We start from the raw sequence: 16239 nt of genomic DNA, 5'->3' as shown, positions 1-16239 counted from the left end.
CATCATTTAAAACCTAGAGTTACATCTTTAGAACATAAGTGCAGTTGAAAAAGGGCTAGATGGTCATAAGAAAGATATCAAAAGTTAAATTCCTATTGCTTTATTTTATAAAATATTTCCATTTTGTAATAGATATCAATTTTACATACCCAGATCTACACAGGGAATTTGGAATTATTTTGATTTATCAAGTATCTTCATTTCTATTTCTTAGAGTAAAAATAATTCAAACCATTACAACTTAAGTTAAATAAAGGGTATATCCACCAGGCACTATAGGTTAAAAGGTAGATCACTTATTTCCCCATTCGAGTGCCTTCATAAATTCCTCTTCAGTGAAAGACAACATCTTGGCAGCTTCAATATGCATCTGTGTTTAAAAACAAATATTGTCTAATTTAGTGTTAAGAGTAGACCACAGAACAACAGGAAATTTATAAAAGTGTGTGTATAATATGCTATCAAATTAAGTTTTGTTGTAGGAATACGTAATTCTAATTACAGTGTGACATTTGAAATGGTCAGCCTCTAAAAACCTGCGTTCACTGCTGGTATTGTACCAACCTGTTGAGAGAACAATTCAATAATATTGTAATACCTAATCTTTGCAAAAAGGGACAGTGGCAAAGCCATGAATTCATATCCTCTTACCACTAGGTAACTCGTGTAGTGAACAGAACAAAAGTGGTTTGTAATCAGTTTTCACTCTTCAGGAGGCAAACGGATCCCCTAAGTTATTTCTATATATGGTATCTTCTTTAGTTAGGGAGTATCCATATTGTATTTAGTAGTCCTATTTCTACATTTCTAATTTACTTGCACTGATGTATAGATAAAATTTTGTGACTAAGCATGTCAAAATAAACATATCTAAAGTAGAAATACTAAATATCTTAGTAGAAAGAGCCAAATAACATCTACGATTTATTTTAACTTTGTTTTTTAGGATAAACTCACCTTCTGCCTTTTCAAAACATCGATTAATTTTAATTGTTTCTTGAACCCTATCATTAATTCTCCTTTTTGTCTTTCTAGCTTCTTGTTTTCTGATTTTAACACTTCAATTTTTTTGTGTTCTTCATTTGCTATATCCTGCAAAAAGAAAAAAATAATCCCATTTATTCTTTGCAGTATTTGAATGGAAAAAATGATATCAGCAATGAAAGCTATTTTTAGTTTTTGCATTACTAAATTACTGTAACTCTGATAACTTTTAATGATGCTCACACCTCTAGCATTTTAAAAAACGTTTTTAAAATAACAACTCAGTTCTAATTCCAATAATGCCAAAGTAGCTTATATTTGAAGGCAGAGATGAGTAATCAGTAGTAGGCAGAAACTGGAGACGGTTATGATCCTTGAAAAAAATGGAAGCATACTGGTTGAGATCCACATTCAGCTGGTTTCTGAGAGCACTTTTCAGTTCATTGGTTCACAGGGACAGACCTGAAGCAAAAAGTATCAGTCTTATTGGGCTAAGGAATTGGACAGCATGGCTGCCACGATGGTAGAAATTTCCAGGTGGGAAATCCCTCAAAATCTGCATGCACAGTTCCCTCAAATCCTTGGCACCTAAATAACACGTGCAGGGTGAGACTCCTAGGAACCCATGAAAGGTAACAGTCGTGGTCTAAAGAGCTGAGCAGAGAATTCAGCCACTGCCTGTGATAAGGAAGACCGAGTTTGTAATCTTGGTAAAAATTAATTGGATGAGCTCTGCAGCAATTTGGACAATGGAGAAAAAGGACCAGTGAACTCTAAGACAAGTAAGTAGAAACTATGTAAGTAGAGGAACATCCGGTACTTGGAAAAAATGTGAAAGGATGTCTTTCATGCAAAAAGGGAAATGATACCAGAAGGAAATCTGAATCTACATACACACACATTTAAAAAAAAAGTATCAGAAATAGTAACACGTGGTAAATACTAGTAGCGTTTTTCGTTAAAAACTTCTCTTTAAAAGATAATTGACAGTGGGTTAGATTTGGTTGCCAAGATGGCAGAGTAAGACCCTGAGCTCAACTCCTCCCATGGGCACACCAAAATTACAACTATGTACAGAACAACTATTGATGAGAAAGACCTGAATCTAACAGAAAAGATCTTCTCCAACCAAGGATATAAAAAAAGGAACCACAATAAGATAGGTAGAAGGAGTGGAGGTGCAGTATTGTCAGGACCCATACCCCAGATGGGCAACCCACAAACGGGAGGCTAATTACAATTACAGAGGTTCTCCCTAAGGAGCAATGGGTCTAAGCCCCACATTGGGCTCCCCAGCCTGTGGGTCTTGTACTGGGAAGACAAGCCCCAGAATGTTTGGCTTTGAAGGCCAGTGGAGAGGAGACCCAGAGGGCTATGGGAAATAGATATTCCACTCTTAAAGGGTGTACACAAAATCTCAAATGCTGCAGGACCCAGAAAAGAAGCAGTAATTTTTGAAAGGAGCCTGGGTCAGACCCACCTGCTAATCACCAAGAGGTTAGAGGCAACTGAAGTTCATCCTTGGGACATAGGCATTGGCAGCAGTCATTTGTGGGAGCCCATTCTATCACGTGGACACTGATGCTGGGAAGCACCACTTCAGAGTCCTCCTCTAGCTTACTAGCAATGGGACATGGCTCCACCCACCAGCCTGTCAGCACCAGTACTGGGAAGCCTCAGGCCAGGCAACTAGCTTGGTAGGGAAAAAGCCCCATCCACCACCAGCAGGCAGGCTATCTTAAGACCCCCTGAGCCCATAGCCACCTGGAACACAGCACAGCCCTGCCCACCAGAGGGCCCAGGACCCTGTCCCACACACACGAGCAGAAGCACTAGCCCCAGGATCCCCAGGGCCTTGCAACCAGAGACCCTGGGACCCAGCTCCACCCACCAGTGGGCTGACACCAGCCCAGGACCACCACAGCTTGCCATGGCAGGACCCAGCCCAGCCACCAGCACTGGGTGCCTCCCCACCGCTAGACCCTGGCCCCGCCCACCAGCAGTCCAACACCATCTCTGAGACACATTGGGACCCTTGGCAAGATTCAACACACTTTCATGATAAAAAAAACACTTAAAAAACAAGGAACAGAAGGATTCTATCTACTTCAACATGATAAAAGCCATATATTGACAAGCCCACAGCTAACATCAAACTCAGTGGTACAAGACTGAAAGCTTTCCCTCTAGGATCAGAGACAAGACAAGGATGTTCACTTTTGTCACTTTTATCCAACACAGTACTGCAAGTTCTGGTCAGAGCAGCTAGGGAATAAAAATAAAAGGCACCCAAATCAAAAAGAAGCAAGATTATCTCTGTTCACAGATGACATTGTCTTGTATGTACAAAACCTTATAGATTCCACAAGATTCCACAATTTATTCATCCGAATAAATTAATTTGGCAAAGTTGCATGATATAGAATCAACGCACACACAAAACCAGTTGTGTTTCTATATACTACTAATGAACATTCCTAAAAAAATTAAGAAAACAATTACAAATATAATACCATCAAAAAGAATAAAGTACTTAGGAATAAAAGTAACCAAGGAGGTGAAATGCTTTTACACTGAAAACTTCAAAACACTGCTCGAAGTATTTAAAGACAAACGAATGGAAGGATATTCTGTGGTCATAGATTAGAAGATGTCAATACTACCCAAAGAGATCTACAGATTCAGTATGATCTTTATCAAAACCCCAATGGCATTTTTACAGAGATAGATCCATGCTAGCTAATATTTATATGGAATCTCAAGGGAACGCAAATAGCCAAACAATTTTAATGAATAACACAAGTTGAAGATCTCACACTCCCCAATTTCAAAACTTATTACAAATCTATGGTAATCAAAATAGTGTAATTACGGACATAAAGAAATATTTACCAATGTAATAAAGAGCCCCCAAATAAACCCTTGCATATAAAGTCTAATGATTTTTGACAAGGATGCCAAGACCATTCACTAGGAAAAGATGGCCTCTAACAAATTGAGCTGGGAAGCTAGATATCTCCATGCATAACAATGAAGCTGTACACCTATTTCATATCATATACAAAAATCAACTCAAATTTGGTCAAAGACCTACATGTAAACCCTAAAACTATAAACAATTAGAAGAAAATGTAGGGGAAATGATCATGACACTGGGTTTGGTTGTGGATTCTTGGGTATGAAACCAAAAGTACAGGCAAACAAAAGAAAAAAATAGATAAATTGGATTACGTCAAAGGACACAATCAACAGAGTGAAAAAGAAACCTACAGAAAATATTTGCATATCATATATCTGATAAAGAGTTAATGTCCAGAATACAGAAATAACTCCTACAAATCAATAATAAAAACACAATCAATTAATAAATGGGCAAAGGACTTGAATAGATAATTCTCCAGAAAAGATATACAAATGGCTAACAAGCACATGAAAAGGTGGTCAACATTACTAATATTTAGGGAGATTCAAATCAAAACCACAATGAGATACCACCTAATAAACATAGGATGATGACTATTAAAAAAAAGCAACACAAAATAACAAGTTGGCAAGGATATGGAAAAATTGGAACCCTTGTGCATTGTTGCTATGGATGTAAAATGGTGCAGCCACTATGGAAAAACAGTATGGTGGTTCCTCAAGTTAAAAATAGAATTACCATATGATCCAGCAATACCGCATCTAGGCAAATATCCAAAATCATTGAAAGCAGAGTCTTTAAGAGATACCCATACACTCAGGTTCATATCAGCATTATTCACAATAGCCAAAAGGTGGAAGCAATCCAGGTTGCTTTATCCAATGAATGGATAAACAAAACCTGTTCTACACATACAACGGAATATTCAGCCTTAAAAAGGAATGATATTCTGATACATGCTACAACATGGATGAACCTTGAGAACATTATGCTAAGTGAAATAAGACAGTCACAAAAAGACAAATAGTATATGATTCCACTTAACATTAGGTACCTAGAGTAGTCAAAATCATAAAGACAGAAAGTAGAATTGTGGTTGCCAGGAATCAGGGAGAGGGGGATGGGGAATTATTTTTTAATGGACATAGGTTTTTAGTTTTTGCAAGATGAACAAGGAGTTCTAGAGTTTGGGTACACAACAGTATGAATGTATGTAACACTAGTAAACTGTACACTTTCAAAAATTAGTGTAAATTTTATGTGTAGTGTAATACAAAGGTTTTTTTTTTTTAATTCAGAAAGTTCATTAACTCCTCAAAGCAAAAACGTAACAATGTAGGGTGGAGTTTGTGTATAATAAATAAAATGTATGACAACAACAAAAAGGGGAGGAGAGAAGTATACTGCTGAAAGGTTCTTACATTATTCATAAAATGCTTGAAGGTAGACAATGATAAGTTAAAGGTGTATCTGATAAAAGATAAAATGTCCATAAAAAGAAGTGGAGATAATAATCCAGTAAAAGAGATAAAATGAAATTGTTAAAAATATTCAAAAGGAGAAAAATAAGAAACAGGAAGAAAGCATGAACATATAGCAAGTTAATAGAAGAGAACAAATAGCAAGTTAATAGAATAAAACCCAACCATTACTAATAATCATATTAAAGGTAATGGTCTAAGCCTCCTAATTAAAAAGTCAAATTGTCAGATTGGATTAAAACAATAGAAAAACAACTATATGTTGCCTACAAGAACATACAAAGGAGTTACAAATGAAGGGATGGAAAGGACAACACTAATGTCAAGACTAATTAAAAGAAATTACACGATTTCAGGATTTCTTTTCTTTTTTTTTTTTTTTTTTTTTTTTTTTTGCGGCAAGCAGGCCTCTCTCACTGTTGTGGCCTCTCCCATTGCGGAGCACAGGCTCTGGACGCGCAGGCTCAGTGGCCATGGCTCACGGGCCCAGCCGCTCCGCGGCATCTTCCCAGACGGGGGCACGAACCCGTGTCCCCTGCATCGGCAGGCGGACTCTCAACCACTGCGCCACTAGGGAAGCCCCAGGATTTATTATAAAGGTATAATAAGACAGTGTATTAACATGAAGACAGACATACAGATCAATGGAACAAGAGTGAGATTCCAGCAACAAATCCACACATATCTGGGCAACCGATTTTCAACAAAGGTACCAGGGCAATTTAATAGTGAAAGGATAATCTTCTCAACAAATAGTGCTGCACATATTCCAATAATGAACCCTGACCCCTTATATCATGCACAAGAACTCACCAAAACATAAAAGCTCAAGCTATGCAACTTCTATAAGAAAACCTAAGAGCAAATCTTAGTGACCCTTTAGGTTCAGCAAAGAATTCTTAAATAGGACACAAGAAGCATAAATTATAAAAGAAGAAAAACAACAGATTGGACTTCATCAAAATTTTAAACATTGCTCTTCAAAAAAACTGTTACAGAAATAAAAGGCAAGAGAGATTTGCAAAGCAGGTATCTGACAAAGACTTGTAGTTAGGATATATAAAGAACTCTTAAAACTCAATTATAAAACAAGTCAACTCAATTCTTTAAAATGAACCAAAGAGATAAAAACTAAGGAAATATGAATAAAGTATGGTCTTTAGTTAATAATAGCGAATCATAATAATGATTCATTCATTAATGGTAACAAATGTACCATACTAATGTACATATTAGTTGCAGAGGAAACAATGTGTAGAGATTATAGAAATTCTCTGTACTAATTTCCCATTTTTTATGTAAATCTAAAACTGTTCTAAAAATTAAAGTTCATTTAACAATTTTTTAAAAGAAGAAAAGACTTATACAGACACTTCACCAAAGAAGATACCAAGACTCTCCTGAACAACCAACGGATGAAAGAAGAAATCAGAGAGAAAAAAAAATGATCGTGAAACAAATGAAAAAGGAGACACAACATACCAAAACTTATGGGATGTAATAAGAGCAGTGCTAAGAGGGAAGTTCATAGCAACAAATGCCTACATTAAGAAAGATCTCTGCATTTTTACTCCTCCCTGCATGTTTAATGTTTTCGACATCGTATTTTACATCTTTTTGTTTTGTGTATCCCTTAACTACTTACTGTGAATATAGATGATTTTACTACTTTTGTCTTTTAACCTTCCTAGTAGCTTTATAACTGGCTGATCTACTACCTTTATTATATGTTTGTGTTTGCCAATGAGATTTTTCCTTTTGTAATTTCCATATTTCTAGTTGTGGTCTTCTCTTTTTCACTTACAGAAGTCCGTTTAACATTTCTTGGGAAGCTGGTTTAGTGGGGCTGAATTCTTTCAGCTTTTGCTTGTCTGTAAAACTCCTTCTCTCTCCTTCAAATGTGAATGACAGCCTTGCTGGATAGAGTATTCTTGGCTGCAGGGTTTTTCCTTTCATCACGTTAAATATATTGTGCCACTCTCTTCTGGCCAGCAAAGTTTCTGCTGAAAGTCTGTGGACAATCTTATGGGAGTTCCCTTATACATAACTAGTTGCTTTACCCTTGATGCTCTTAATATTCTCTCTTTATCTTTAATTTTTGTCATTTTAATCATAATGTATCTTGGTGTTGATCTCTTTGGGTTGATCTTTTTGGGGACTCTCTGTTCTTTCTGGACCTGGATGTCCATTTCCTTTCTCGTGTTAGGTATGTTTTTAGCTACAATTGCTTCACATAAGTTCTCTGCCCCTATCTGTCTCTCTTCTCCTTCTGGGACCCCTGTAATGTGAATACTAGCATGCTTGATGTTTTCCAAGATGTCTCCTAAACTGTCTTCATTTTTTTAAATTCTTTTTTCTTTTTTTTGTTCAACTTGGGTGATTTCCACTACTCTGTCTTCCAGTTTACTGATCCATTCCTCTGTATTACCCAATCTAATGTTGATTCCTTCTAGTGTATTTTTTATTTCAGTTACTGTATTTTTCAGCTTTGTTTGGTTCTTCTTTATATTTTCTAACTCCTTCTTAAAATTCTGTGTTCACCCATTCTTCTTCCTAGTACATTGAGCATTTTTATGGTCATTACCACGAACACTTTATTGGGTAGACTGCTCATCTCCAGGGTTGTTAGAATGTGTTCAAACTTAAGACATCTTCAACTTTCAATATTCACCTGTGTATGTTGCTATATATAAACCTCATGGTAACCACAAACCAAAAAATCTATAATAGATACACAAAAAGAGATAAAGGAATACAAATATAACACTAAGATAGTCATCAAATCACAAGTGAAGGGAGGAAAAGAAGAAAGGATGAAATAAGAACTACAAGGACAACCCCCAATCAATTAACAAAATGGCAATAAGTATGTACCTATCAATAATTACTTTAAATGTAAATGTACTAAATGTTCCAATCAAAAGATCCAGTGGCTGAACAGATACAAAAACAAGATACACACACACACACACACACACACATACATGCTGCCTATAAGAGATTCACTTCAGATCTAAATACACACACAGACTGAAAGTGAGGGGATGGAAAAACAAAGTCTGTAACAAGAGACAAAGAAGGACTACGTAATGAAAAAGGGACAAAGAAGGACATTACATAATGAACAAGAATACATAACACTTGTAAATATTTATGCACACAAACTGGAGCATTTAAATGCATATAGCAAATCATTCCAAATATAAAGAAAGATATTGACAGTAACACAATAATAGCCAGGAGCTTTAACACTCCACTTACATCAATGAACAAATCACCCAGACAGAAAATCAATAAGGAAACACAGGCCTTAAACAACACATTAGATTAGATGAACCTAATAGATATATATAAAACATCCCATCCAAAAGCAGCAGAATACACATCCTTTTCAAGTGCACATGGAACATTCTCAGGACAGATCACATGCTAGGCCACAAAACAAGTTTTAATAAATTTTAAGACTGAAGTCATACCAAGCCTGTTCTCTGACCACAACACTATGAGACTTATAAATCAACTATTAAAAGAAACCAAAACACATGGAGGCTAAACAATATGCTACTGAACAACCAATGAGTCACTGAAGAAATCAAAAAGGAAATAAAAAAATACATGGAGACAGAAACAAAAACACAGTGATCCAGAATCTATGGGATGCAGCAAAGCAGTTCCCAGAGGGAAGTTTATAGTGATACAAGCTGACATCAGGAAACAAGAAAATCCTCAAAAACCCTAACCTTACACCCAAATGAATCAGAAAGAACAAACAAAACCTACAGTTAGTAGAAGGAAAGATCAGAGCAGCAATGAATGAAATAGACACGAAAGAATGAAAAAGAGAGAAAACAAGAAACAAAGAAATTAAGAGCTTTGAGAAAATAAACAGAATCGATAAAGTTTTAGCCAGACACATTAAGAAGAAAAAGAGAGTGGGCCCAAATAGGTAAAATCAGAAATGAAGTTACAGTTGACACCACAGAAATACAAAGGATCATAAGAGATTACTCTGAATAATGACACACCAATAAAATGGACGACCTAGAAGAAGTGAACTAATTCCTAGAAATATACAGTCTCCCAAGACTGAATGAGGAAGAAATACAAAATATGAACAGACCCCAATTAACACTAATTAGATCAGTAATTAAAAAATACTCCCAACAAACAGAAGTCCAAGACCAGATGGCTTCACAAATGAATTATGCCAAACATTTAAAGAAGACTTAATTCTTATCCTTCTCAAACTATTCCAAAAAACTGAAGAGAAGGGGATGCTTCCAAAGTCATTCTTTGAGGCCATCATCACCCTAATACCAAAATCAGATAAAGATACCACAAAAATAAGAAAATTACAGACCAATAACACTGGTGAACATAGATGCAAAAATCCTCAACAATATTAGCAAACTGAATTGAACAATACATTAAAAGGATCATACACCATGATCAAATGGGATTTATCCCAGGGAGGCAAGAACAGTTCAATATCTGCAAATCAGTGTCGTACATCACATTAATAGGATGAAAGAAAAAAATCACATGATCATGTCAATAGACACAGACAAAGCATCTGACAAAATTCAACATCCATTCATGATAAAGACTCTTAACAAATCAGGTTTAGAAGAAATTTACCTCAATGAAAAACAGACCATATATGACAAGCCCACAGCTAAAATCATACTCAATGGTGAAATGTTGAAAGCTTTTCCTCTAAGGTCAGGAACAAGACAAGTGCCCACTCTCACCACTCCTACTTAACATAGTACTAGAATTCTAGCCAGAGAAATCAAGCAAGAAAAATAAACAGTATCAGAACTGGAAAAGAAGAAGTAAAATTGCATCTATTTGCAGTTGATATGATTTTATATATAGAAAAGTCTTATAGACTCCACCAAAAAACTGTTAGATCTCATCAACAAATTCAGTAAAGTTGTAGGATACAAAATTAACATTAAAAAATTAGTAGTTTCTATACACTAACAACAAATTATCTGAAAAAGAAAGAAAACAATCCCATTTAGAATTACATCAAGAATAAAATACTTAATTTAACCAAGGATGTGAAAGATCTATACACTGAAAACTTTAAGAAATTGATGAAAGAAATCAGATAAGGCACAAATAAGTTGAAAGGTATCCTGTGTTCATGGATTGGAAGAATTAATATTTTTAAAATGTCAATACTGCCAAAGCCACCTATAGATTCAATGCAATCCCCATCAAGATTCTGAAGAAATTTTAAACAGAATTAGGAAAAAAAATCCTGAATTTATATGGAATCACAAAAGACCCCAATAGCCAAAGTAATCCTGAGAAAGAAAAAAGCAAGAGGCATCACACTTGCCAATTTCAAGCTACATTATAAAGCTGTAGTAATCAAAATTTGTATGGTACTGGCATAAAATCAGAAACATAGACCACTGGAACAGAATCAAGAGCCCAGAAACAAACCCCAGCATGTACAGTCAACTAATATTTGACAAAGGAGCCAAGAATACTCAGTGGGGAAAGGACAGTCTCTTCAGTAAATGGTGCTGGGAAAATTTGATATTCACATGTAAAAAGAATGAAACTAGTCCTATATTACATCACTCACAAAAATGAACTGAAAATGGAATAGAAACTTCTATGTAAGACTAGAAACCATAAAACTCCTAGAAGAAAACACAGGATAAAGAGCCTTGACATTGGTCTTGGTAATGACTTTTTGGGATGTGATACCTAAATCAGAAGTTACAAAATGAAAAATAAACAGGTGGGACTATGTCAAAGTAAAAAGCTTCTGCACAGCAAAAAAAAAATGATCAACAAAATGAAAAGGCAACCTACAGAATGGGAAAAATGCTGTAAACCATATATCTGAAGAGGTTAATATTCAAAACATATAAAGAATTCATACAATTCAACATACAAAAAATCAAATTATCCAATTTAAAAAATGAGCAAAGGACATGAATATACAATTTTCCAAAGATTTACAAATGGCCAACAGGTGCATGAAAAGGTGCTCAACATCTCTAATTATTTGGGAAATGCAAAATAAAACCACAATGAGGGGGCTTCCCTGGTGGCACAGTGGTTAAGAATCCACCTGCCAATTCAGGGGACACGGGTTTGAGCCCTGGTTCAGGAAGATCCCACATGCTACGGAGCAACTAAGCCCATGCACCACAACTACTGAGCCTGCAAGCCACAACTACTGAGCTCGCGTGCCACAACTACTGCAGCCTGTGCACCTAGAGCCTGTGCTCTGCAACAAGAGAAGCCACCTCAATGAGAAGCCCACGCACTGCAATGAAGAGTAGCCCCTGCTCGCCGCAACTGGAGAGAGCCCACGCACAGCAACAGAGAACAAATGCAGGCAAAAATTTTAAAAAAATAGGTTTAAAAAAAAAAAAAACCCCAATAAGGTATCACCTTATGACTGTTTGAATGGCTATCATAAAAAAAACAAAACAAGAGATAACACATGACGGTGATGATGTGGAGGAAAAGGAACACTTGTGCACTGTTGATAAGACTGTACATTATATTCCAATCACTATGGAATTAAAAATATCACTACCATATATCCAGCAATTCCACCACTGAGAATATATCCAAAGGAAACAAAAATACTTTGTCAAATAAATATCTGCACCCCAATGTTCACAGCAGCAGCATTTGCAATAGCCAAGACATAGAAACAACCTAAGTGTCCAGTGACAGATGAATGGATAAATAAGTTGTGGGATATATACACAATGGAATATTGTTTAGCTATAAAAAAGAAGGAAATCCTGCCATTAACATCATGGATGGGCTTTTGAAGGCATTATCTAAGTGAAATAAGTCAGAGAAAGTCAAATACTGTATGATCTCACTTATGTGTAGAATCTAAAACAAAAACAAAAAAATAAACTCACAGAAAAAGAGATAAGATTTGTGGTAACCAGAGGCAGAGGGTGGTGGGAGGGTGGGATTGGATGACGGTGGTCGAAATGTATAAACTTCCTGCTATAAGACAAAAAGTACTAGGTATATAATATACAACTTGATGACTAGAGTTAACACTGCTCTATGGTATATTTAAAAGTTAAGAGAGTAGATCCTAAGAGTTCTCATCATCAGAAAAAAACCATTTTTTTCTTTTTGTATACATATGAGATGATGGATATTAACTAAACATTATGGTAATCATTTCACAAAATATGTAAGTCAAATCATCATGTTATACATCTTAAACTTATAGAATGTTGTATGTCAGTTGTATCTCAATAAAACTGGAAAAAGGATATCAAGATGGCAAATATTCACATGAATATGCTCAACATCACTAGTCATTAGGGAAATACAAATTAAAATCATAATATGAAATACCACTAGGCACTTATTAGAACAGCTAAAATATAAAAAACCGACCACAGTAAGTGTTGGTGAAGGTATGGAACAACTGCAGCTTTTATACAGTGCTGTTGAGAATGTAAATTGGTAAAACCATTTTAGAAAACAGTTTGGCAGCTGAACGTACATGTAAAATACAACCCAGATAATTGACTCCTAGGTGTTTACTCAAGAGAAATGAAAACACATGTCCACACAAAGACTTACACGTGAATGTGCCTGTGGGCTTTACTTGTAATAGCCAAAAAGTGGAAACAACCCTAATGTCCATCAACAGGTGGTATAATTTGGTAGATTTACACCATGTGTAAAATTATTAAAAGTGAACTACTGTCACATGCAGTAACGTGGATGAATCTCAAAATATTTTACTGAGTGAAAGAAGTTACACTTTTAAAAAATATGAAATTCTAGAAAATATAAATGAGTTATCTGAAGATAGGGGTTGGGAGAAAGGCATGATTATAAAGGGTCACAAGGAAACTTTTGGGAGTGATAGATATATTTATTATCTCTATTGTGGTGATTTATCATAGGTACACACATAGTCACAAATCATCAAATTTTACACACTTTAAATATGGGCAGGTTTATTATATGTCAATTATACCACAATAAATGTGATAAAATAGAAATAAAAATACATACACTTAAAGATAGGCAAATAAAAAATTGTGAGACAGCTAAAGTATCATTTTGAGGAAAATTTTAGTTTTAAATGCTGTATTGGAAAAGAAGGTTGAAGTATCAATGATCTAAGTCTTCAATTTAAGAAACTGAAAAGATTGCAAATTAAAAAGCAAAGCAGGGCTTCCCGGGTGGTGCAGTGGTTGGGAATCTGCCTTCCAGTGCAGGGGACACAGGTTTGAGCCCTGGTCTGGAAGATCCCACATGCCGTGGAGCAGCTAAGCCCATGAGCCACAACTACTGAGCCTGTGTTCTAGAGCCCACAAGCCACAACTACTGAGCCCATGCACTGCATCTACTGAAGCCCATGCACCCTTGAGCCCGTGCTCTGCAATGAGAAGCCACTGCAATGAGAAGCACGCACACCGCAACGAAGAGTAGCCCCCGCTCGCTGCAACTAGAGAAAGCTCATGCGCAGCAACGAAGACCCAACACAACCAAAAATAATATATAACAATAAATAAATTTATTTAAAAATATGAATATCAATAAATATATTTAAAAAAGCAAAGTAGACAAAATTGTATAAGGAGAATTCAGTGAAAATAGAAAACAGACAATAGAAAAAATTTTTAAAAAGTTGAAAAGATTAACTGATAACTGGTTAGCAAGACTGATCATGAAAAAAAAACCTGACAACATGGATCAATCTCAACATTATTGTGTAGTGAAGGAAGCCAGTCCCAAAGGAGTACATTCTATGCAGCTCCATTTACATGAAAGTCAAGAACACGAATATCAGAACATCCTCCACTTAGGAGGATGGAGTACTTGAAAAGAGAATATAAGGGAACTTTCTGGGGGTGATGAAAATATTCTATCTATTGACTGAAGTGGTGGTTACACAGATGGTTGAGCCCAAACTCACTAAATTATAGATGTACTGGGTTGGCCAAAAAGTTCATTCGTTTTTTTCCATAGGATGGCTCTAATAACACTTACTTGTCTTTAACTTCATTCAAAACAATTTTGTTAGATTGTGACAGCTGTCATATCAGCGTGCATTTAAAAAAAGACATCAAAATTGGTGAATATTTTTTTTTTTCCAGTATGCGGGCCTCTCACTGTTGTGGCCTCTCCCGTTGCAGAGCACAGGCTCCGGATGCACAGGCCCAGCAGCCATGGCTCACGGGCCCAGCCGCTCCACGGCATGTGGGATCTTCCCGGACCGGGGCACGAATCCGTGTCCCCTGCATCGGCAGGCGGACTCTCAACCACTGTGCCACCAGGGAAGCCCAAAATTGGTGAATTTTTATGTCGCCATTTTAATATTGAAGATGGAAGAAAAGCAACATTTTCAGCCTATTACGCTTTATTATTTCAAGAAAGGTAAAAACGCAACTGAAACACAGAAAACGATTTGTGCAGTGTATGGAGACGGTGCTGTGACTGATCCAACATGTCAAAAGTGGTTTGTGAAGTTTGGTGCTGGAGATTTCTCACTGGACAATGCCCCACGGTTGGGTAGACCAGTTGAAGTTGATAGCGATCAAACTGAGATATTAATTGAGAACAATGAACATTATACCACACAGAAGATAGCCAACATACTCAAAATATCCAAATCAAGTGTTGAAAATCATTTGCACCAGCTTGGTTATGTTAATTGCTTTGATGTTTGGGTTCCACATAAATTAAGCAAAAAGAAACCTTCTTGACCATATTTCCACATGTGATTCTCTACTTAAATGTAATGAAAATGTTCCATTTTTAAAATAAATTGTGACAGGCGATGAAAAGTGGATAATGTACAATAATGCGGAAGGGAAGAGATCTTGGGGCAAGCGAAATGAACCACCACCAACCACACCAAAGGCTGGTCTTCACCCAAAGAAGGTGATGTTGTGTATATGGTGGGACTGGAAGGGAGTCCTCTATTATGAACTCCTTCCAGAAATCCAAACAATTGATTCCAACAAATACTACTCCCAATCAGACCAACTGAAAGCGGCACTCAATGAGAATGTCCAGAATTAGTCAACAGAAAATGCAGAATCTTCCATCAGGATAATGCGAGACCACGTGTTTCTCTGATGACCAGGCAAAAACTATTACAGCTTGGCTGCGAAGTTCTGATTTATCCACTGTATTCATCAGACATTGCACCTTCGGATTTCCATTTATTTCATTCTTTACAAAATTCTCTTAATGGAAAAAATGTCAATTCCCTGGAAGACTGTAAAAGGTACAGTTCTTTGCTCAAAAAGATAAAAAAGTATTAGGAAGATGGAATTATGAAGTTGCTTGAAAAATGGCATAAGGTAGTGGAACAAAAGGGTGACTATTTTGTTTAATAAAGTTCTTGGTTTGTTTGTTTGGTTTTTTTGCGGTATGCAGGCCTCTCACTGTTGTGGTCTCTCCCATTGCGGAGCACAGGCTCCGGACGTGCAGGCTCAGCGGCCATGGCTCACGGGCCCAGCCGCTCCGCAGCATGTGGGATCTTCCCGGACCAGGGCACAAACCCGTGTCCCCTGCATCGGCAGGCAGACTCTCAACCACTGTGCCACTAGGGAAGCCCCTGCATCATTCTATATAAGAGACTTGAGCACCCGTGGACACTGAGAGACGACTGTACTTCCAGATGCATGTCTGATCATGGCATCATCTCCTGTCATCTTTTTCAAAATAACAGTGCAGTGGCTTTACACTGCCCTTTGGATAAAATCCATAATACTTAACATGGCCTGAAGGCCTAGATGGTTTGGCCTCTCCCTGTGTTTGAAGCCTCCCTTTGCAACATCCCCTTCACATCCATCCCTGCCTTTCATTACCCTG

General features: G+C 36.7%; 1 protein-coding gene across 8 annotated transcripts in view; it reads right to left on the bottom strand.

The window, feature by feature from the left end:
• Positions 1 to 84: 84 nt before the first annotated feature.
• Positions 85 to 16239, bottom strand: part of TEX9 (testis expressed 9) — a 215369-nt gene continuing 199214 nt past the window's right edge. For all 8 annotated transcript variants that reach the window (XM_073801044.1, XM_073801046.1, XM_073801047.1 and 5 more), the window contains 2 exons: positions 958 to 1092; positions 85 to 370 (listed from right to left, as the gene is read on the bottom strand). In XM_073801044.1, the coding sequence (XP_073657145.1) occupies positions 293 to 370; positions 958 to 1092 (213 nt within the window). In that variant the 3' untranslated portion in view covers positions 85 to 292. The remainder of the gene's footprint in view (positions 371 to 957; positions 1093 to 16239) is intronic.

Source organism: Tursiops truncatus, chromosome 2 (assembly GCF_011762595.2).
Source record: "Tursiops truncatus isolate mTurTru1 chromosome 2, mTurTru1.mat.Y, whole genome shotgun sequence".
Lineage (NCBI taxonomy): Eukaryota > Metazoa > Chordata > Mammalia > Artiodactyla > Delphinidae > Tursiops > Tursiops truncatus.
This window is presented reverse-complemented; position numbering and strand designations above follow the sequence as displayed.